Below are 24689 nucleotides of genomic sequence, written 5' to 3'. Positions count from 1 at the left end.
GTTCACTCAGTTGACTTGACCCTAACAGCTGTGGCTTCTAGTCTTTCAGGTTCAGGGATCTTAATATTTGTGTATTCTTTGTCTCAATATATGATGATTGCTGTTCCACCCACAGTTGTGCCTTCAGATGGTCCGTACAGTAGATGTGATATCTTGGGAAGAGCAGTTGTTTGTGTGACTGGAGCTCAGCTTCATTCATGAGAGCAATCCAGATTCCCTTCTCCTCCATAAATGCAGCTAGCTCTGCCCTTTTGTTGCCAATCCCATCTGCATTCCAGAATAGCATCTGGGTCAAAGTACTGTTGTTTGTGTTTTGTGGTGTATTATCTATGGAAGAGTGTGGGCAGTGTGGTGATAGCAGTTTGTATAGCAGCCACGCACTGGCTGGGTGTAGCCGTCATGAGTTTGTGCATGTGTTACGATGAAGAGCCTCAAGAGGATCTTAAGCCACGTGAGTGGGGAATAGTGTATCCACTATGCCTCTGATTGTGGTGAGAATGTTTGTTATGTCAGCCAAAGTGTTGGCGGTGGTGTTGGTGGCTGGTGGTCCTTATGTTGGTGTACTGGATGGGCTGGCTTGTGTGTTATTCATGGTTCGTATTTCATCTGGGGTCACCTGTGTTATTGCTGTGGTGAGGGGGGCAAGAGTGTGAGTAACAGTTACATTGTTCCTTTGAATGTATTCCTATGTTTGTCTGGTCTGTTGTGGGTGTATTTGTTGTGGTGTGATAGTGTCCCCTCTTTTGTTTTTTGGGTACCTTCGTTTCATATCGTGTTTTTGAGGTGCCCTAGTTTGGGTGTGTCTTCTGTGATCTCGCGAGTGTCACAATCTGGCCTAGACAGAGTTGACTTGGTGTTGTCTGGGACCGGCAGTGTTGTCATCAGTACAGGGGCAGTTTCTAGCATTGCAGGTGTGGGTTGTGGTTCTGTTGTTGTGGGAATGTGCCATGAGTTTGTGGAGCTCTGTGCATCCTCAGTTCATCCACTTCCACTGACAATGCCAGTAAAAGAGATTCCACACCTTACTGGTTGGGGGGTGGGGAGTGTCTTGGAGCTGTTCTGGTTACCACTTGTCTGTCTTTGGCACTTTTGCACCTTAGAGCTTCTTTGTATGCTGCACACCATCTGTTGTTTGCACATGGACCCGTCCACATTTGGTACATTTGATAGTTGTACCAAGTTTAAAGTGTCGTGCTACACGGTTACCAGTGCATTTGCAGCACCGTGTGCCAGATCACATCGGGTGCCACACGGCCAAACTGCTGGCAGTGGTGGAACTGTTGCGGGACACACGGAGGTGTGTATATTTCTGCTGCGACCATGTGAAGCAGGAGCATCTGTGTCAGAAAGTTGCAGGAGTAAGCTGTGTCGTCCAACTCCACTAAATAGTTTGGCTGCAGTCTGTGTGTCACAAATCCCCGAATTCATCTCATGCTCTCACAGTCCCAGCTGAGAGCTGTGATTATACCATGAAGAATGTCATTGAGGGTTGTGGTGTCAACTCCTTTCACGATGTACATTCGAGTTTTTCCCCCTTGGGTGCTATATTTATGATACTCAATTCCCCCAGCTTTGATGAATTTCAGGAGTTTTGTGCAATCTGTTTTGTTGCATACATACAGTGATACATGGTCCCTTGTGAGTTTTGTGTTTGGTATATGGTGGGGAGTGACATTCTACAAATGTATTGTTTAGCTCGCCGAGGCAAGTGTAATTGTGTATTATGACCAGTGGGAAGCCAGTCGGTGTAGTGTTCTGCGTAGCGGCTGGGGTAGTGTTGTGTAGTTGAGGTGCTGCAGAATTGTTTGTATGGTCCCTCATATTACCGATGCTCAGAACTGGTGTTGGTAAAAGCACGCTGCATTTGCCGTGTGAGTCAGTAGGCGCAGTTGTTCATGTATGTTGCTGCTGATTGCATTTTGGACCCACCAGCTTCCAAGGTCCATCTTTGTTCCACGGAGCTGTCACTTCCAGCTCGAGGACTACTGCGGTGATATTGAGGGCCTCTCTAGTATATTCACTGGTGGTGTGACTGGTGTTGGTGTTGCTGTTGCTGTTGCGTTGCTTCCACCCGTCAGTTGGACAATGAGCTCATGCTGTCTCCGAGCCATTGCTTCTTGATTTGTGGCAGCAAAGTCCAGATTTAGCTGGTTCATCACTTACTGATAGGTGGCAAAGCAAGACAGAAACGTTGAAGGGAACAGATGGCACTCCTGCCTCTTGTGCTGCAGACTTGCTACGGGTCGTCGGGTGGAATCTGCTTGGTGGATCTGCCGTCTCCCAGACATAAGGATACTTTTAAGGATAGAATGTGGATATGAGACAATTTTACTTTTTCGTCTGAAAAGACAATTTTGCTTTTTTAGTGTACATACAGAAGAGGGGAGTCCTTATGACTCACTTGTGCAAGATTCAATGCACAGTGCAAGAGGGCACGGGTGGAAGACAGCAGCCTGTACTGGACAGTGATGTCCAATGTGAACGTGCCCCATACACTGAAATACCCTATTAAAGAATGGGAGAGTCACACTGGGGAAGTTTCAACCACAGTTGCAGGAACTTTGAGCCAGAACTCTTGGCCACCTAGCACTGTCAAGTGTGTAGCAGCGTGTGCTTGTTAGTGACACTCCAAAGAGTGTCCTGTGGCATCTACGCCAGTTTTAGCGTATGTGTAACACAAATTTCCTCTCGCAGCTACTGCAGGGTCAGGGGGAAGGCAGCTGCTCAGCTGTGACTCACCCGTAGTACTGCCCGTGGTTTTCCTTGGTGGGAGGACTGGAACGAGGTGCACCAAGCCTTGTGATGCCCATTGAGGAACTGTTGGACTGAGGCGTAGTGACTCTGAGGTCAAGAAAGCTGGCAGTGACCAGAACAGGGAGTGCTGACTCACGCCCCCCCCCCCCCCCAATACCGCTTTCAGTGATGCCATTGCAGAGGATTACACTGTGGTTGGTCATCTGGTTTTGATGTGGCCCAGAACATGAAGCTTTCCTTTGCTTTTTTTTGCTAAATTGATTCTTACTTCTGGACACAAACACCTATACAGAGCAAATGTATTGGCATCCAGGGTTTGGTTATTTGGGGGGGGGGGGGGGAGGGGGGGGAGTGACGGTTTGTTGTTGTTTCCACCCCCCCTCGCCCAGCTTCCCTCAAAAATGCAACTCGCTAGCAACCTCGCTGTTAGCATACGACAGACATCTACAATTTTAATAACAATAATAAACACACAAAAATACATTAAATTATTCAATATAATAGTAACAATACAAATAGGTGGATCAAAGAAGGGAGAAAAAATAGAACAAACAAAAGAACTTCAGAAAGTGTACAAACTGACATGGACACACTATAATAAAAGAAACATTTCAGTACAAGGCAAACACATGCGCTACAATACAGTTGTTGTATCAGAAGCACTCTTTGCATCAGAAATGACCACAATCTGTGGACCAGGCACCACAAAGCAGAAAGAATACAATGCAAAATCCTCAGAAAATTTTTTGGAGCAGTGCACAGAGATGGCATATGGATGAAGAGATCAACCAGTGAATTATAAGAACACAGAGGCAGACTCAGTCACAATCAGAAAACACCGACTAACGTTCTGTGGACTCATACACACAATGAACAGCGACAGATTCACAAAGGGATTTAGGATGTAGTAAATGCCTTAATCAAAAAAACCAGTTGGTTTCAAGAAATAGAAGTAGGCTAAAACGAGCAGGAATCAGAATGGAAATGATGAATGAAAGAGACAAATTCAGAAACAAAATTATGAACATAAAACTTGAAGTAAAGGGAAGGAAGAAATCAGAGAAAATATGTACATATCAAAGGAAACAAGAACACAGTCAAAGAATGAAAAAAATTTTGGGAAGAGAAAAGGGAGGAGGAAAGAAGGAAAAAGCTGAACAATCACGTAACAACCAAGTTGAACTCTGTCAAAGTGTGTGCTCACCATCATTATTTCAATAAACATTATGACTGTACAGAGGTCTGCAAACACATGTGAATGAGGGGAATACTGTTTCTATCAGTGATTTCCAACTGTATTCGGGAAGTCATTCTTTCTGTTGTTGTTGTATCGGATCTGTTGTTGACAGCTGGTATGTTCAACCCAGTGGTGTGCAGCTTTACCCGGCTGGAATGTTGTCAATCAGACCAAAAGCATGTCCTTGTGGGCAGACCCTAGCACGAGCAACTGAAAAGTGTCCTTTATTACATGTAGCTTGTCATTGCTGGAAGAACTTGGCATTTTTGACACACTTCTGTTTCCACGCTACCTCCTTCTCCAAAAGTTATGTGTGCATTTGGAAATTGGTGAACTAAAAAATATAAAGACATCGTGTCATTCTGCCACATCTGTCTGTAGTGTGCATTATGGGGTGCGTGTATGATACAAGGCATTTAGGTATGGTGAGGTTACTTAGCCATTAGTGTTCACAGTGGCTGGCATAAAGGAAACATGACAAGTATTACATTAGAAAGCAACAGCGATAGCTTTCCGACCGCATAAATTCTACTAGGCAGAGTCAGAAGCAGACACAGTGGCCTGTGCCAGATACGAGGGTTGGAAGTGGCTGAAATGTGAGTCGTGGGACAGAGAGAAAGAGAGAGAGATAGAGAACACACAGACAGCACCATAAAGCATTCCCCATCTCTTTCTGCACAGAATGCACCACACTGCTGCCTTCAAAGGGCACCCCAGTATAATATGTTGTTTGGGAAGTGTTTGGTAGTTATCATCATTGCTATGACCTCCCCTTGTATCCACTCCTGCAAGATTGTGAAATCTACAGCCACTGAGGAGATTTATGTGAGATGTTCCTATCAACTTTATGTAATATTCATATTGCACACTTCTGCAGACAAAACAGATTTTCGACCTTAGCTTAGGAAAGAAAAGAATCATCACAGATCATTAAGGTTCAAAGAACTTGTCTTCAACACTGTAAGGGATCCGTGATCCCACAAACATAGATCCTAGAATCTGACGCCCAGGTCGATAGCGGACAGGAGTCGATTGTCGAGCGCTGCAGTAGGCAGTAAGACTAGTGCTGAGTGCGCAGTAGTATGGTAGAGTGTCGAGTGAGAAGTAGAGTGGGAAAGACGGGCAAGAATGGTGGTCAAGTGAGTTGTAAACGGTAAAATTCACTGGAGTATGACGAGTGAGCACGTCCCCCTGATCGTCGTGGGGTTGACTCTCACTAATGCCAATTCGCGAGTGATAAGAAACAGAAAGTCACAAGTGCCGAATTACGTGTTTCACGTCAACTGCGTCGGCCAGCAACAACCATGGATTGCAGTAAGGATTGTTGTGAATGTTAACCATCAGCATTGCGTGTGACAAAGTACTGAAAGTCAGCAATCAATAAAAAGAGATAACCGCAATTAGACGTGTAAGGCAAAGGTAGCAACTGCCTCAGAATTTGTGTGTTAGTAGGAAATATATATCAGTTGTACATCACAACCTTTGTGATACTTAACAATAGACAAACTTTCAATCATTAGCTATTCCGTCTCAGAACAGCCGCATTCGGTTGAAATACTCCTGAAACCACAGCAGAACAACCAATAGCCTTTCATCCATTAAGCACACAGTCATATATCATAATAATTAACTGTTTGGTGGCTTCGGTAAATTACCCAAAATCCAGTAAAGGAATTAATCGGGGGTGTTTCAACACAAATGCTTAAAAATTCTTTTGTAGTTAACCTATTTTCAGATCATGAAGAGTTCTTTGTTACAGCTTGTATTTTTGTTCCAGGTGGCACTGAACTTGATGGCTGTAGTGATGTCATGAAGGCACAAAGTCGGAAGTTGTTAAAAGTTCAGAAACAAGATTTTCAAAAGTACTTCTTCTTGGATACCAATATTTCGCCCCTGTTTGTGTTGGATACACAGATGTCTCAGTTGTTGTCACATAATTTGAGTGTAGTGACTGAATCTAGAAAACAGTTTCTTTTGCTTCCCTGTACCCCAACCATTATGTGCAATGCAGGACTCCTAACTAGACAAACACACAGAGCACAGCCCTCTGTCTTCTCTTGCCATTTCTGCAGTTTGGGAGCACAGTACGGAAGTCTGACTCATGTTGACCGGACCGGCAGGGCGAAAATGGTCGACGTGGGTTTGAAGCTGGTGACAGAACGGACTGCTACAGCACGAGCAAAGGTTTTTGTGGGACCCGAACTGATGAAACTCGTACGAGAAAATGGTCTGAAGAAAGGTGACGTACTTAGCGTTGCTCGCCTGGCGGGAATTGTGGGGGCCAAGCAGACGTCCAGCCTTATCCCTCTGTGTCATAACATATCTTTATCCTCTGTGGCTGTGGACATTGAACTGGACTCTGCTCTCAACTGTGTGATTATAACTGGCACGGCAAAGTGTAGAGGGCAGACGGGCGTGGAGATGGAAGCTCTCACTGCTGTATCGGTGTCTGCCTTAACAGTGTACGATATGTGCAAAGCTGTGAGTCATTACATTGTGATATCTGAAATAATGCTTCTGGCCAAAAGTGGGGGAACTAGAGGAGACTTCCACCGGACATGAGCATCTGTGTGGGTCAGTGAAATAAGTTAAGTATACCTGGTGTGATGTAGGCAAATTTCAATGTCTGTTCGTAGTTATCATAAATTATATACACATCGAATTGGCCTGAATATAAGTTGCACCTTTAATTTCAAAAAAGAGAGAAACTTAATTAAAAATAATTTGTCAAGTTGCCCATTTACAAAAGCTTTTCAAAATGTGATTTACCCTTAACCACTTTTTTTGTAGTACACTGTAGATAAATTACACACAAAAACAAAGCTTTCAGTTGCAGTTTTCATGTAAGACACTCTTAACTTCACTAACATTCATTGTTTTGTCACTGTCAGTATTTTTGTCACTCTCCTCCCAAAGTACAGTGCCGTCGCTACAATCCCGGGCATTGCATGTGCAGCATTTCTTGAACCGTACCTTTAAAAAGCACATCTGTTAGATGAATAACTGTGAGTTTGAAATTTGCAACGTAACTGTACGGAATTCCAAAATTTTCTCTCAATGTTGTGCTTCATTGGTGAAGAATAAATTATATTCTTTAGTTAGAGAAAAACTGTGCCTGTCCCATTGTCTAAAATAGTGAAACTGTGAGAATGGTAATACAGAGGGGTCCAGAAAAATGTAGACTCTCTTTGATAGTCAATATTGATGGAACAAAATGGCATAGTGTCAAAATTCTTGCATGGGAGGAAGATCATTTTGTGTGTTCAAAGTGACACCTGTTAGCAGCCAAGCAACATCAATGTTGCTGAATTGTTGACTGAAGTACAGCTGTCAGTGTTGCCAGTGTGGTAGCTGCACAGGATGTCTTGATGGTTTCTCATATCTCATTCAGTGTAGCTGGGTTCTGTTGGTAAACTTTGTTTGTCGAGGTCCCCCATTGGTAGAAGTCGAGAATTGTAAGGTCCCGTGACCTTGGTGGGCACTTGACAGCTCCTCTTCGACTTATCCGTCGCCCACGTAGATTTTCATCTAAGTAGAATCTGATATCTCTTTGGTGGTGATGCGGAGTACAGTCTTGTAGGTAAAAATCTTTTGTTTCCAAACACCTCTTGGATGGCTAATAAAATCAATGTTTGCAGCATATGATACACCTCACCAGTTATGTACCTTCAAAGAAGAATGGGTCAGAGAAACAATACTATGACGGACCACACCACACATTAACACCAAGTGAAGTAACATGTTTGTCCATGTGAACATGAGGATTTTCAGCAGGCCAATACACGCAGCTATGACAGTTTACATTACCATTCAGGTTGAATTGTGCCTCATTAATCCAGATAACCTTCCCTGCAAATCATCATCTTCATGAAGCATGCCTTCAGACCACTCGTAGTGCTCCATCCTTCGATTCGGGTTGTCCTCATTCATAGTGTGAAACAATCTTGGAATGTACACTTTCCACTTTGCAGTCTTCAGAAAGTATCATGCACTTGATCAGCTTATCCCACTTCCCCATACACCCTGCTTCATAGATATTTGAGATGATCTAGAAAAATGTTGCAATACAGCAGTGTTGGAACCTGGAGGTTGATGTTCTTGTTCGGAGGACCTTTCCTTGTGCACATTTTAAACAGTATTGTCTGCTTAAAATTTATACCAAATACAATAAATTGTTGTTTCAGTACAGCCTTGCATTGCTCAAACAATAGTTGTATTTCATTCAGTGCTGCATTGTCATCTGCTGGAAACCCACACGACAAGATCTGTTGGGAAAACAGTGGTTTATGCTACCACTCAAAATTGCAGCCATATAACACTTTGTTCCAAAGGTAATGACTATCAGAGAATGTCTACATTTTTCAGGATCCCTCTGTAGTCACTACCTAAATGGGATATCAACAAAGAGAATGTTTGCATTGCTACCTCATACACAACAAATGATTTACAAACTGTAGTGATATTTTTGTTTCATTTCAAACTTAAGAAGAAGCACTACAGTTGAGGTTTCTATGATTCAGAAAAGTCCCAGTTTTTATGGGGTGTGCTGTATACTCTAATTTTTTTGGAGATTTTTTGTAGAAATGGTGTATCTTATATTCAGGCCAGTATGGTACCTGTTTCCATCCTGTTTTAAGCCTTAATTCAAAATATTTATCTTTCTTTTTCCAATACCTGATCAATTTGAGAGAGATATTTGAAACAAAAAATAAGCACTAGCAAGTACGTTAATTTGCTATTGTTAAAACTTTTTCTCGTGCATGTTCTCTACAATTTTGATATGACACCACCTGCACTCTTATCTTGTTGCCAGTAAAAAGTGAGTAAGTAGGTCATTAAACTCTCTCTCTCTCTCTGTGCCCTCCCCCAGCTGTGTGGTAGTGTCCTCTGTGTTGCTCTATTGTTTCAATTTTTGATGGTCCCGTGCTCTGTTAAGTTGAGGTGAAGTGATCATTCTTAAATAAATAGTGTGTATCAGCTCTTTTCTCCTAGGATCAGGTTGTCATTGCTGTGTTCATTGATGTAAAATGACACTTTTTTAACAGTTCCTAAAAGGTGCACCACTTCATTGACATTTTTGCTCAGGTGTAGAGCATATTGGCCAGACCAATTTACATGTTTCAGCTTTACACTGTATGGTATCCTCTTTTTTAAAGGCCTATTATCTTTCTTGTGTGTGACTTGTCCAGAGATTGAAAATGTTTTATTTTGTAAGTTACCAATCCAGAACAGGTTTCTGTCAATTTAATTCTTCAGGTTTTTCCAGAAGTTTGCTGAAATTCCCGAGTTGTCCTTTGCACAGTCGGACATCATTGTCTTCCTCGCATATTTCGGTGACATTAGTTGTTGCTTTTACGAAGTGCTACTTGAGACTGACTGTCAGATGGAGCAGGTCTGTAATTTGTTCCCTCTGCCTTCGTGCTTCATCTGCAATCTGCTCTGACAGACACCATCCTCGGGTATCCGTGTTGCGTGATATTCAGAGTGCCATCTACACTCACGGGCACGATCCTTGTGTGTTATGTTTTCAGTCCAAGCTGGCTGGTAGAATTCTGTTTGCGGGCTGTCCCCGTTTGGGGACAAGGATCGGCAGGGCATGAAACCCTAATCTTTCATCTTTCAGTTAACTCAAATGTCGAGTGTCACGTTTTTCATGTACTGCGGTTACAAATATAAGAAAATACAAAATGAAAATTTCTCAACATAGTCATGTTTCTTTTCAGTATGTTTCTCAGATCAGTACACTGCAATGTAAATATTCCATTAAAAGAATATATTTTTGATTGTTTCATCAGTCAAAGATGCATTGCCTTTTTGACTTAACAATCAATGTCAAATCATTGTCCCTCAAACAATCCTGCAGGGGTTTGACAACGTGAGACCATGGCTTCATGGAGGATCACCTAGAATTAGCTGCCGTCTTTCCTGACATGATTTTAAATCAATGCTATCATCACTGTTTCTTTTGCTTAGGGTTTTGAGTCTAGAAATGATGCAAACAATCAGCAGTTTATTTCTTTTTTACGTGATCTTTTTTCTCCTCCCTAGCCCCCTTTCTTCTTTCATTTGGTAGCCTCGAGCAAATTGAATATTCCTGCTTTTGTTTGTATTTATTAATCTGTTTGTGACCCTAATTCTTAAAAGACTTCATTATGTCACTAATACTCTGAAGCAGCAAATTTGGGGAAAAAGAGCTGCATTCATTTATGCTGTTGTAAAATGGAGGAATTGGTTGTAGTTGGAAAAAAAATCTGCCTTTTACAGCTGCTGAATTTTGTCATTTATTTTACGTAGCCCACCCATGATCTACAATCAGGTCTTCCTTTTTATGTTGTATTTTTCATAAGAATGTTGAAATATAGATGATTGTTATGCATCTTTGCAGCAGCTAAACTTGAATATTGTACTTAAAAATGTTATTTGTTGTCTTTTTTAAATTAAATTGTTATGTTTAAGAAGTAAATTAAATAATTGTTATCTGTGGCATAATTTTGTAGCAGCTAAAATTAAATGCTGGTCTTTGATATTTTAATTGTTACAGTTTGGGGTATGATTGTTGTAATTAGAAAATGAATGAGTGCCTTGTGCACTATGTTGTAACAGTAATTTGGAGTTTATTTTGTACATCATCTGGTTTAAATTATAAGAATTTAAGCAACAACTTCTGTCTCTCAACAGCTTTCTTAATAACACTATTCCAGTAACTGGATGTGCATATTGAAATATCTGTATTGTAAATTAGATTCTATGACCTGTACCAAGGCAATATTTTGCAGTTGCAAATTTTCTTGACTATTATTAAGTGCGTGTGTGTGTGTATGTGTGTGTGTCGCTTATGCCCTACATACGAGTCCTCCAAGCTACTGATGATCTGACCAATGTACGACACGCCAAAATGATACAGCTGCATGGGGAGATACAATTAAATCCCATCCCCCCCCCCCCTCTCTCTCTCTCTCTCCCCCTCTCTCTCTCTCTCTCCCTCTCTCTCTCAAAGATCGGCAGGTTCAGGAATCTAACACAGAAAGAATTTAATCTCAGTTTCTTTTTCATCTCTATCATACAATGTAGTCCAATTTTTTGCTAATACAGATATAATATTTTGTGACTTATGTTGTGTACTCTTCAAAAGATCTAATGATGTCCTCATTCCTTTCTTATAAACAAAACAAGAAGAAACTGACAATAATTGTCATTAAAGTAAAACACAGAACAGTGTCTCCATAGCATCAATGAGCACATCCTTTCAGCACCTTTGACCCAGGCAGTGAACACAGCAGCGGTCAGTCTATGACTTGCAGCAGGTGAATCCCAGTCAGCTGCATTGCTCATGCACCCTACGTAAATAATAACAAACAAAATCTAACAATACAAATAACCAAGTCTTGATTTGTGACAGAATACCACTGATGACGAAAAAAATTAGACCCAAAGATTTTGAGATGTGGTACAATAGAACTTTTGCTCTAGTTGAAGCGGTAAGATGCAAATGTTGTATTCACACTTTTAAAAAGCTCAGAAAAGTGTTATAACTTTTTCAGAAGTCTAAATCAAACTATGGAAACTCTCGGTAGGAACTTAGAAATATAGGAAAGTGCTACTTACCATAAATACATGTTAAGAAGTCTATTTTTTTTTCTTTTAACAAATCTAGCACTGCATATTACTGCCAAATTAGTCATTACCTATGATTGCCCCAGTGGCAGAAGTATGTATAATAATGTCAAAACATTTGTGACACTACACACTAGGAGAAGCTCAAGTTTCAGATACACGTTGATTGCGTTCTTGATGATGCTATCTACATGTTCATCCACACTCTGCAAATCACTATGAAGAGTATGACAGAGGGTACATCTCACTGTACTAGATATTAAAGCTTGTTCATGTTTCAAGACCATTTAAATCTTTCTCTGCATGCTGTAATTAATCTAATATTGTCCTCACGGTCCCTATGGGAGCAATAGTTACAAGGTTGTAACATATTCCTAGAGTCGTCTTTTGGTAAGCATACTTTCTTAGGATAGTGTACATTTTATCTTGAAGCGTCCGCCAATTCAGTTATTTCAGCATCTCTGTGACACTCTCCCTTGGGTCAAACAAACCTGTGACCATTTGATCCTCCCTTCTCTGCATGCGTTCAAATCACCCATTAATCCATTTTGATATGGATCCCACACATTTGAGCAATATTCTAGGATGGATCATACAAACCATTTGTAGAATTACTGCATTTCTATGGTATTCTACCAAAAAAAATCTAGCTCTTTCGCCTGCCTTACCCCTGAGTGGGCCTATATGACTGTTCCATTTCATATCCCTACAAAGTGCTCCACCCAGGTAATTGTATGAATAGACTTAATCCAAGCAAGACACCCTGATACTGTAGTCATACCACACTGCGTTTTCTTCATTTTGCAAAATGCACGATTTTACATGTCTGAACATTTAAAAGAAAGTTTGAAATTATCAAGATCTGACGAATGTTTGTACAATTTCTTTCAGACTGTGCTTTATTCTAGATAAATGCACTATCTGTGAAAAGAGTGCTTTACTATTAATATTGTCTGCAAAGTCATTAATGTACATGAACATGAACAGCAATGGTCACAACATACCTCTCTATGACACATCTGAGGTTACTTCTACATCAGATGATGACTCCCCAGCCAAGATAACATGTAAGTCATTCCTACCAAAATATCCTCAATTCCAGTGACAAATTTCACTCGATACCTCTCACAGTAGCAATTTTGATAATAAGCATCAATCTGGCACTAAGTCAAAAGCTGTTCAGAAATCGAGAAATACTGCCTGCACCTGTCGAGTCAGGTAGACGAAAGTTTGAAGGTCAGGTTGACAAAACAGATTTTTAATACTCTTGGAAACAACCTTAAAGTTTCTGACGTAGTTCAGGGGAATGACAAAGAGATCTTTGACAGGCTGGATTAAATCTAGGCGGCATCTCAGACCGACCAGAGTTACAACTTTAAAGGCTTCTACGCTGAGCAAATACAACAGGCTGTTGGAGGAAGAATGCAAAGGCAGCTTCTAGTAATGTGCAATTGCTATTCTGCATGGTCTTTAATGGCCATTATCAAATTTTAAATAATTAAGAATAACAATAACACAGTACACAACAGGAAGGGTACAGCGGACTTTCCCTGATTGTTCCTTACATTACCTTTCCTTGATTTTTTTTTTTTTTTTTTTAAATGATAATTTTTCTAAGTCTTTCCTGGTTTCCATTGAAAGGTTTGGATTGTTTCAAAGATTAATTTACACATTTTTTAATATTTTATGTATTCTAGGACAGGAACTCAAAGAGCACAAGTATAAAAAAAACTGCATGTAGGACATTCATGTAAAGCTTCCCATTTTTAACTACAAGGTAATGCCAGTCTATTTTGTTACAAGAAAATGAATCAGGACTTAGTTCTCCAGAGCTGATACTATTATAAGGAGTTGTGATGGAAGAACATGAGTTCCAAACAATGGATGCCTTGGATCTGTTTGCTGCTGCTTCTTTTTAATCTCTGCTGCTAATCCCATGAGTGAAAGATCTCTACCAATGAAAAAGTAGATTTGAATGACATCAAGTTTCTTCTCTTGTCTATAGTTGTTTCTACTGAAGAGAAATGAGTCTGGTCATCTTTGTCCATTTGCAGTAATTCAAAGGTGTCGTAGCACCTGACATGTATGCTTGAAAATAACAAACGATCAAAATTGTAATTAACAAAAGTATTGACAGCAGTAAGCTGTATTCATCACATTCAGAAAGTTTGTAAAAGCTGTGGACCCTTGTTTTATCATGTCAATCCATTTGTGCCAATGGCTAACAGAGTACCATTCACCATCATGTCAAGTGGCAATAACAGTTTGCTTGCATCATAAATATTGAGTGTCAAAAGTTAATTCTAACAATATGAAATAGGACAGATTGCTACTCACCAGTTAGAGCAGGCAATGGGCAGCAGACAAGCATACTGAAAAAAAAACTGTCAGATACTATATACTCAAAAAAACACTTAGGTACTGAAGGAATTATCCAAATACCAAATAGGGCTGAAATCAGTAAATGTGACATACATGTGAAGACAGAAAAATAATTACAGTTTCAGAAAAAACTGGATGATTTATTCAAGAGAAAGAGCATCACAAATTGGATGAGATGGTCCACCTCTGGCCCTTATACAAGCTTGGCTCTGGCTGATAGAGTTGTTGGATGTCCAACAGAGGGACATCATGCCAAATTCTATTCAAATGTCACGGTAGATAGTCAAAATCCCGAGGTGGTCTAATGGCCCTGCCCATAATGCTCCTTACATTCTCAATTGGGGAGAGATCCAGCAACTTTGCTGGCCAAGGTAGGGTTTGGCAAGCATGAGGACAAGCTGTGTGCGGACAGGCATTATCTTGCTGAAATGTAAGCAATGTATGGCTTGCCAAGAAGGGAAACAAAATAGGATGTACAGTATTGTCAACAGACAACTATGCTGTAGGGGTGACATCCATGTCACCCCTACAGCATAGTTGTCTGTTGACCGAAAGGGATCTGTTACGAAAAAAAATCGCACCCCAGATCATCAGTCCTGGTAGTTGGACCGTATGGGATGTGACATTCACGGTGGTATCCCACCATCTGGGGCGTCTTCAGACACATCTGTGCTGATCATTGAGGCTCAGTTCATAGTGGGATTCATCACTGAAGCCAATTATATTCCAGTCAATGCAATTCCAGACCAGGGACGTGCCTGGGGACACACCAGATAGCAGTGCGATTCCAACCCGGCTGCTGGTTGCCATACAGCCAAACGAGGACTGATGGTCTACTGTGCCATTTCTTTTCATAACAGGACCTCTTTGGTAGTCATCTGTGTCACCATTACAACACAGACATCTGTTGACGATATTATAAACCCCATTTTGTTTCTCGTCATGACAATCCATCATTTGCTTACATTTCAGCAAGATAATGCCTGCCCACACACAATTTGCCTTCATACTTGCCACACCTTATCTTCGCCAGCAAGGTCACGGGATCTCTCCCCAACTGAGTATGTCTGGGGCATTATGGGCAGGGCCACCCAACCAGCTCATGATTTAGACAATACAATGCGCCACTCGGATAGAATTTGGCTTGATGTCCCTCAGTAGGACATCCAACAAATCTATCAATGCCAAACCTGCTCAAGAGTCAGAGGTGGACCAACTTGCTCAATTTGTGAAGCTCTTTCTCTTGAACAAATCATTCAATTTTTCTGACATTGTAATTTTTTTTTTTTTTTTTTTTTGTCTGTGCACGTACATCACATCTACATATTTCCATCCCACACAGATAATTCTTTCATGCTGCATAATGTTTATTTTTATCTTACGAGTGTAATCTAATGGACAGAGCCCACCTCAGCATAGGGAGTCTCGGCTGGTTGGGAGTGTGGAGGTGGACAGACAGAGAGAGGTGTACTAGGGGGACGTAACAGTGTGTGAGGTTGGAATGGGAGCAGGAGAGGGCATTGAGGTGTGGGGCCACAGGAACGAAGCCTAGAAACTCTAGCTGCGACATATTCTTCACTCCTGTAAACCCCGTTACCTAAACCTTTGCTAGTCTCTCTGTCTCACATATCTAGGCCTTTACCTGCTCCCACCCCGGCCTCACACCACCACACCTGCTAGATGAGGACTGTCCCATACTTTCTAATATCTAAAAATCTTCCTTCAATGTGCCAGTCTGCCACTCAGTGTTTCCTCTAGGTGGGGAGCAGAAAGCTATCCTATTCCATATTATTGTTATATCATCCCAGATTTCCCAATGCTTAAAAATTAATTTTAGGCTTGCCATAAAGTATTACACAAACACTAATTGGTTATTTTTTCTGATATTCAAATTATATTTTGCTCTCATTTTTGTCCCTTTATCTAATCAACTTTGCATTGTGACATTTCTGACGAAAGTACGAGTTATTCAGAAAGTAGGTAAAAAGTAGTGAATTCTTCCTTTGAATCACTCTCACTTTGTTTCAGGCGCGAGCAAATGTGTGTACCTGTATATGCATTTAGCTGTATCAAATTATCTTCCCCAACACACAAAATGGGGGTCATTATTCAATTTATCTTGAAAGTATGTGTGAAACGCACTTTCCACAAAAATGCTCAGATGCATAACTCTCAAAATATGTGTTTGAAAAATAGGTCTGGAATTTTTAAAGACAAGGTGAAGAAACCATTGGATCGTATAATTTTTTTATTAATCACAAAGAAACAACATGATTCAAAGACATCAACAACAGCAATGGAAGTTCAAGTGAATTGTCTGCCTCCAATTCTGATCACATAGAAACACTCCAATAGGAAAGAGGGCACAACATCCTGCTCCATTTTCAAAAGCTGCAATGTCAAATATTACAACCTGTAACAAAAAAAGGTCATGTGATAAATATTGTTTACATATCGATTACAGTAAGAGAGGCATATATGGTCTAATAGGAAGGGGGAACAGAAGGGCAGGACATGGGGAACAATGAACAGATGAGATGTGAAACCACGGTAAGTTAATAGTGGTGATAATGCCAGTTAATTACATGTGTGGGAAAAGCAACCACTCTTGCAACTCAGAGCTATTCTTGTTTCTGCAACTGATCTTCCATTCCTTCATTGTTCCCATTTTTCTCATATTAATAATTCTAGTTATAGAAGGTTTTCTAACTAAAAGCTTATTAGCATTTTGTAATGAAACCGATAAACAATACAGTCTCATTCTCTAATGGAAGAACACAGTACATCGCGTTCGTAAATAACTTGATCCAACAAAACTTTTTATATGAGTATCTGGACATTCATTACATGACATTTAATTTTAAGTATCAATACAAACACTTACATAAAACATTATTTACACTCAAAACCCATTATTCAAAACTGATGTCCATTTGTGTAACTGTTTACAGTAGCAATTATTAATATAGTTACTATTGCTAGCTTTAATATGGATTGTTAAAAAGTTTAGAAATGTTAACTTAAAAATGAACTGTAAGCAAAATCTTTTCTGTTAAAAAGTTAATGTTGTAACCACTGGAGAAACATTATAATGTATTATTGTAGTCATCATGTACACTGAAAAAAAAAAAAAAAAAAAAAAAATTGCAACACCAAAAAGTAATTAATGTAGAGTAAAGAAATTTCAGGAACATATATGTCTAAGTAACTTATTTAAGTGATTAACGTTGCAAGATCACAGGATAATATAAGTGCGAGATACACCTTTGCAAATGTGATACACTAATACATTGAAATCCAGTGTAACTGCCCAAATGTAAGCATGCAAACGTGCCTGCATTGTGCTGGTTATGAGTTTGTGGGATGAAGTTCCATGCCTGTTTCACATTGTCATCGAAACAGGGATGGTTAATGCTGTTTTTGGGAGACACTGGAGTTGTTCGATGATGTCCCGTGTGCACTGAATTGGAGCCAGACCTGGTGATCAAACAGGTCAAGGCAACATGTTGACATACTGTAGAGTATACACCCATGCCTCCATCTTTGCTACCCTCCCTGTTTACCTCTACCCTGTTGCTTCATAACCTGGGTTGTGAGTAACTGAATCCACTTTCTCTTCTTCCCCTTCTTTCCCCTCTCTCCTCCCTGATGAAGAAACAAAGTTCCAAAAGCTAGGATACGTAAATTTTCTGTTATGTTTTGTGTATCTATTGGCTGTACTGGCCAGCCCCTCTATCTCTTTGTTAGTATTTGTTTCACGTCTTTATATGAGATTTTCCATCATCACAATAATGTTGGTTTATAATTTATGGACAGCCTAATCCATTATTTCCTGTCAAGGTTTGAAACTTTAGTAAATCATAATTTTTGTCTTGGTAAAATAAAGGTGATTAGAGGTTTCCCTTATGCACATGTCAAAGACTGTCAGTTCACATCTACGTTTATAATCTGCAATCCACCAGGAGGTGCATGGTACAGGGTAAGTCCCATTGTACCAGTTATCAGGGTTTCTTGCTGTTTCATTCATGTATGGAGCGTGGAAGAATGATTGTCTGAATTTGTCTGAATGCCTCTGTGTGAGCAGTAATCATTCTAATCTTATCTTCATGACCCCTGTGAGAGCAATATGTGGGGGGGGGGGGGTTGTAGTATATCCCTAGAGTAATCATTTAAAGACAGTTCTTGAAACTTTGCTAATACACTTTCTTGGGATAGTTTACACCTGTCTTCAACAGTCTGCCATTTCAGTTCCTTCAGTATCTCTGTGACACTCTCCAATGGAATAAGCAAACCTGTGACCATGCTGCCTTTCTTTGTATACATTCAATGTCTCCTGCTAGTCTCATCTGGTACAAGTCCCACACACTTTAGCAATAGTCTAGGGGGGTGGTGGTGGAGGGGGGGGGGGGGGGCGGGGAGGGGGGGGGGGTCACACGAATGACTTGTAAGCATCTCTTTAGTAGACTGATTGCACTTCCCCATTATTATACCAATACACCAAGGTCTACAACCTGCTTTATCCACAACTGAACCTATGTGATCATGCCATTTCATATTTCTACAAAGTGTTACACACAGGTATTTGTACGAGTTGGCAGATTCCGACAGTGACTCACCAATATTATAGTCACAGGATTCTAAGTTTATACATTTCTAAACATTCAGAGCAAGTTGCCAATCACTGCACCATGTTGAAATCTCATCAAGATCTGACTGAATATTTATGCAGCTTCTCTGAAATAGCACTTCATTACAGATAACTGCATCATCTGCAAAAATCCTGATTTACAGCAAGATCATTAATGGACAAGAACTGGAAGCGCCCCAACACACTTCCCTGGGGCACACCTGAAGTTACTTCTACATCTGATGATGACTCTCCATCCAAGATAACATGCTGTGCCCTTCCTATCAAAAAGTCCTCAATCCAGTCACGAATTTCACTTGATACCCCATATGATCGTACTTTTCACAGTAAGTGTAGGTGTGGAACAGAATCAAATACTGTTAGGAAATCAAGAAACACTATCTACCTGTTGCCTTGATCCAACACTTTCAGCAAGTTATGTGAGAAAAGTGAGAGTTGGATTTCATATCATCTATGGTTTTGAAAACCATGCTGGTTGATTCGAGGAGGTAGTTCCGTTCAAGATACCTCATTATGTTTGAGCTCAAAATATTTTCTAAGAATCTACAACAAATTGATGTCAAGGCTACTGGATGGTAGTTTTGTCACTCCTACAACCCTACTTGTAGACGGGTGTGATCTGTAACTTTTTCCAAAAACTAGGTAAGGTTTTTTGGATAGATTACAGTGAGAAGAGAGGATAACTCAGCCACAAATTCAATATAGAATCTGACTGTGATTCCATCGGGGTCTGGAGCTTTGTTTAATGATTTCAACTGTTTCTCAACACAACTGACACTAATACCTATTTTGTTCATTTTTTCAGTGTACAAGGATTGAATTGGGGCAGTTCTCCTGGGTTTTTATTTGCAAAGGAACATTTGAAAATCGAGTTCAGAATTTCAGCTTTTACTTTGCTACCCTCAATTTCAGTTCCTGTCTCACTTGCTAGGGACTGGACACTAACTTTTGTGCCACTAACAGCCCTTACATACGACCAGAATTTATTTGGATTTTGTGAAATGTCATTTGACAATATTCTGCTACAGTAGTCATTGAAGGCTTCATGCATTGCTCTCTTGACAGCCAAACATGTTTCATCCAGCGTCTCTCAATCTATAATCCTACACTTTGTTTTACACCTATTATGCAGTAATCTCTGTTCCTTTAGAAGTTTTCTTTACAGTGACTGTATACCACGGAGGTTCCATCCCATTATGAACTGTTCTACTAGGAACCTATCTACTCTGTGTGTGGTCAACTGTTCTTTTCAAGTAGAGGAAGAGCACCTCTACATGCTCCTGACCTGTGCTGAAACTTTCAAGTTCCTCACTGAGATAAGATATTACTGATTTCTACTTAGTTAACTGAATGCATAATAAGAGGGAAACATTCCAAGCAGGAAAATATATCTAAAAACAAAAATGATGTGACTTACCATACGAAAGCGCTGGCAGGTCGATAGACACACAAACAAACACAATCATACACACAAAATTCTAGCTTTCGCAACCAACGGTTGCTTCATCAGGAAAGAGGGAAAGACGAAAGGATGTGGGTTTTAAGGGAGAGGGTAAGGAGTCATTCCAATCCTGGGAGCGGAAAGACTTACCTTAGGGGGAAAAAAGAACAGGTATACACTTGCACACACACCCATATCCAACCACACATACAAAGACACAAGCAGACATTTGTAAAGGCAAAGAGATTCGGCAGAGATGTCAGTCGAGGCAGAAGTACAGAGGCAAAGATGTTGTTGAAAGACAGGTGAGCTATGAGCAGCGGCAACTTGAAATTAGCAGAGGTTGAGGCCTGGCGGATAACGAGAAGAGAGGATATACTGAAGGGCAAGTTCCCATCTCCGGAGTTCTGCCAACGCAGAAAATCTTTTTGGTTTCGATGCCTTTCGCGTTTTTGGGTTCTCCATAGGTGACTCTGTCAATATTGTCTCTGACGCTATTCCTTATGCTCAACTGGATTCCTTGTCGACTACATTTTCGTCCCTTTTTTCTCCCAGTTTAGGCCGTGCGAACGACTTTGAAGCTCATATCATGCTCAAACCCACTGCTCGGCCTAAGTTTTTTCAGGCTCTGCCCATTCCTGTGGCCCTTCGAGATCGGGTAAAACGGGACTTGGATCATCTCACTGCATCAGGGATCTTACTTCCTGTCACTTCCAGTGAGTGGTCCTCTCCTGTTGTTGTAGTTGCTAAGCCCAATGGTTATATTTGTCTCTGTGGCGATTTCAAAGCCACTGTAAATGCTCAATGCCTCATCGACACTTACCCTATGCCCCGTCCTGAAGAACTGTTCACCAAACTCGCTGGAGGACAGTATTTTTCTAAAATTGACCTGTCAGAAGCTTATCATCAACTTCCTCTCAACGCTGCTTCCCGGCAGTTTCTGGTCCTTAACACGCCTTTCGGCCTCTATCAATACCAACGCTTGCCATTCGGGGTTGCTAGCGCCCCTGCTCTCTTTCAGCGATTCTTGGAACAATTATTGCTCCCTGTCCCTGGGTGTATCAATTACATGGACGACATTGTTGTCACTGCCTCCACCACTGACGAACATCTTCAAAATCTCCGCACACTTTTTAATGTCTTACAGACTGCCAGTCTTAAGTGTAATCTTCAGAAATCACAATTTTTTCAGGCATCTATCACGTACTTTGGGTTCCAACTCTCTCGCGATGGTATTCGTCTGCTTCAACACATTTTCGCTGTGATCAATGCCCTTCCTCGCCCTACATCTGTTAAGGAACTGCAGGCCTTCTTGGGGAAAATAGCATATTATCACAAGTTTTTACCATCTGCGGCGTCGGTGGCTCAGCCGTTGCATCCCCTGTTGCATAAAAACGTGCCTTTTCACTAGTCCGCGTCATGTGACGCGGCTTTCCAGAAATTAAAGACTATGCCTGGCTACTTATCGACCTGGCCAACATCTTGTTCTTGCCACAGACGCCTCTCAATACGGGGTCGGTGCAGTCCTTGCACACCATTTTTCTGACGGTTCGGAACAACCCATCGCTTATGCCTCCAAAACGCTCACGGATGCCCAACAAAGGTATTCTCAAATTGAGAAAGAAGCTTTGGCCATTATTTATGCTCTTCATAAGTTTGGTGTTTTTCTCTATGGCTCAAAATTTCATCTTGTTACGGATCACAAACCACTTGTTTCCTTGTTCCATCCATCAACGTCACTTCCCGACAAGGCTGCACACCGCCTCCAGCGTTGGGCTCTTTACTTGTCCCGTTTCAATTATGAGATTCATTTCTGGCCAACGGCTCAACATGCGAATGCTGATGCTTTGTCTCGCCTTCCCATGGGTCCTGATCAGGCATTCAATAGGGACGAACTTTTGTGTTTCCACCTGGATGTTGCCGAGCAGCGGGTTGTGGATGGGTTCCCCATCACTGGGGACAGGCTGGCAGCTGCTACGGGTTCTGACCCTACCCTCTCCCGGGTTTTACGCTGTATTCAGGAGGGTTGGCCAGATCGCCCGTCCGCTAAGACTTCTGATCTGTTGCGGAACTACTACACTTTGCGCTACCGGCTCACGGCTAGGGATGGTGTTATCCTCCTCTCCACTGACAATGCTTCGCCGCGTGTTGTGGTACCTGCATCTTTGCGTGTTGCGGTCTTGCGCCTCCTTCACCAGGGGCACTGGGGTGTGTCTCGCACAAAATCTCTGGTGCACCGTCATGTGTACTGGCCTGGCGCCAACTCTGAAATTGCACACATGGTGGCTGCCTGCGGCCCTTGTGCGTCACAGGCCGCTGCCCCGAAGTCATATTTGTCACCGTGGCCTTCGCCTGAGAAGCCCTGGGAGCGCATTCATGCTGACTTTGCGGGACCTTTTTTAGGTACTTACTGGCTCCTCGTAATTGACGCCTACTCTAACTTTCCTTTCACTGTCCGTTGCACGTCACCTACCACTGCGGCAACCACCAGTGCTTTCGCCCGCATTTTTTCTTTGGAAGGTCTCCCCTCTACTCTTGTTACTGATAATGGTCCGCAATTTGCCTCTTTTCGACTTTGCAGATTTTTGTGCTCGTCACCGCGTTACTCATGTCACGGCCCCGCCGTTCCATCCACAATCCAACGGTGAGGCTGAACGGCTGGTCCGCACATTTAAGGCTCAGATGCGGAAACTCCTGACTTCTTCTGCTGATGATGATGCGCTTCTCCAGTTCCTGGCATCTTACCGTTTCACCCCCATGGGCGATCACAGCCCGGCTGAGCTCTTACATGGCGACAGCCCCGCACGCTACTTCATCTTCTGCGGCCTCCCACCTGACGGCCGCGGGTTCCTTCCCTTGGCCGGTTCACCGCCAACGACCTCGTCTGGGTACGCGGATATGGCAGGCGGCCAAAAAGGAGCCCGGGCCGCATCTTACGACACCGTGGCAGACGCCTGTATGAAATCCACCCGGACACGGGTGTTGCAGTGCGTCATTCGGACCAGCTTCGGCCTCGGGTGCCAGCAACGCCTGTTCCGAATGCCGCCACACCACCTTTGGCTCTACCTGATGCTCAGGATCTTGGCATCTCTCAATACTCACAACGCAGCCCTCTCACCGTCATCGCGATGCCAGCACCAGAACGGACGCCACCAGGAGACGTGCCCATGCAGGAACCAGAGGATCATCCTCTGTCAGAGTACATCTACTCGCCTCCTCCTCCAACGGACGCCGACACATCGCCCACGTCTCCTGTCATCTTGACCCGTTATCATCGGGGACACTTCCGTCCGTACGGGAAGCCTCCTCCTCGAGACTTTACGGCGAGTTAAAGAACACCTATGGCCGTTAGCCATCTCCAGGACACCTCCATCAAGACCAGTGCAACAATTTCAAAGGGGGGAAAAGTGTTGTGACTCGCCAATTATTCAAAGTGCCGCCGCGCAATTACACACATCCTCTACATGCGGGACTGTCTGCCAGCCATGCAGCAGCTGTGCCACCTAAGCGGCCAGCCGAGCAGCGGCCGCTAGACTGAGACTCAGTGTTGAATCGAATGCAGACTTGTACACAGGTCAACTTACTCAGTGACTTATATGTGTTGTTGTGTTGTTCCTAAATATATGTGTTAAACTTGAAGTTCTAACACTTCCCTTTGGCAGTAACCTTTTATACAATTCTATTCTACTAGAATGATCCTGCAGTTAATGAGGTCCCAAATGTTTCATTGTATCCTCAATTGACTGTTCTCTTTCTTGATTTTAGTTTCAATATTACATTTCTCCCCCCCCCCCCCCCTCCTCCCCCTCTCCACCCTCACTCCATCATTTTCGATGCTGATCACTTCTGCTTTGCAATCAATATTAGAGGCGAAACTGGCGACAGAAGACATGCAGAAAATGTAAGTCTATACGTCTGTCAGTTTAAATATTTTACAATAAAATATGAGCCTAAAGTATGCTTTGTGAGAAAAAGCTATCAGAAACATAATAGTATGTAAAATAACTACCTCTATGTTATTTATATGAAATCAAATAACAACACCAAAACATTTGATGATGAGCACTGTAAACAGAAATTGTAAATGGAAACCACTGAAATTGTAAGGTACCAAAAATGTTGTCTTACACTTGAGACTAAGAGAACTATGTCTACTTTAAGTGACGTTAAAAGGGCAATATCACAGCCCTTGGCCATTTGGTACCCCAAAGATTTCCAGTTCTTTGCCCACATTCTTCGCCAACTGAGAACATAAAGGGTGGATTTCACTTCATGGTCTTCTTTCCTGCACTTAGCTTCCAAACATCAACTCTCACATATAATTTAAAATCAACAGTACAGGATGTCAACAGCATAGAAACAAAACCAAATACACACAATTATAATGTTGTTTTCAGACTTAGGCCTGTAAGTTCAATATTATATTCTCTTACTTTTTTGTTCTTTTCGAGGGTTTTGAATGGATTTAAGAACACTAGAAACACACAATTCTATGCCTTTAGCAAACACAAGTGGTCCACTTTTAACTAAATTTGAGTTTTCTTTTACACTGAATAAGATGCTGCACATTGTTCCCAATTTATTTCTTGGGTTGGTAATAAAATATTTAACCA

The 24689-nt window shown here is 41.7% G+C and overlaps 1 protein-coding gene and 1 pseudogene across 1 annotated transcript; one reads left to right on the top strand and one right to left on the bottom strand.

Moving 5' to 3' along the window:
- The first annotated feature begins 6118 nt into the window (after window positions 1-6118).
- Window positions 6119-6553, top strand: LOC124583216 (cyclic pyranopterin monophosphate synthase-like). The gene has a single exon (XM_047131331.1). It carries the CDS (start codon window positions 6119-6121, stop codon window positions 6551-6553), a length of 435 nt encoding a protein of 144 aa, XP_046987287.1.
- Window positions 6554-16373: 9820 nt separating this feature from the next.
- Window positions 16374-24689, bottom strand: part of LOC124583213 — a 122095-nt pseudogene continuing 113779 nt past the window's right edge.

This window comes from Schistocerca americana, unplaced genomic scaffold (genome assembly GCF_021461395.2).
Source record: "Schistocerca americana isolate TAMUIC-IGC-003095 unplaced genomic scaffold, iqSchAmer2.1 HiC_scaffold_45, whole genome shotgun sequence".
In the NCBI taxonomy this organism is placed as follows: domain Eukaryota; kingdom Metazoa; phylum Arthropoda; class Insecta; order Orthoptera; family Acrididae; genus Schistocerca; species Schistocerca americana.
Note: the sequence above shows the minus strand (reverse complement) of the source record. Positions and strands in the feature narration are given on the sequence as shown.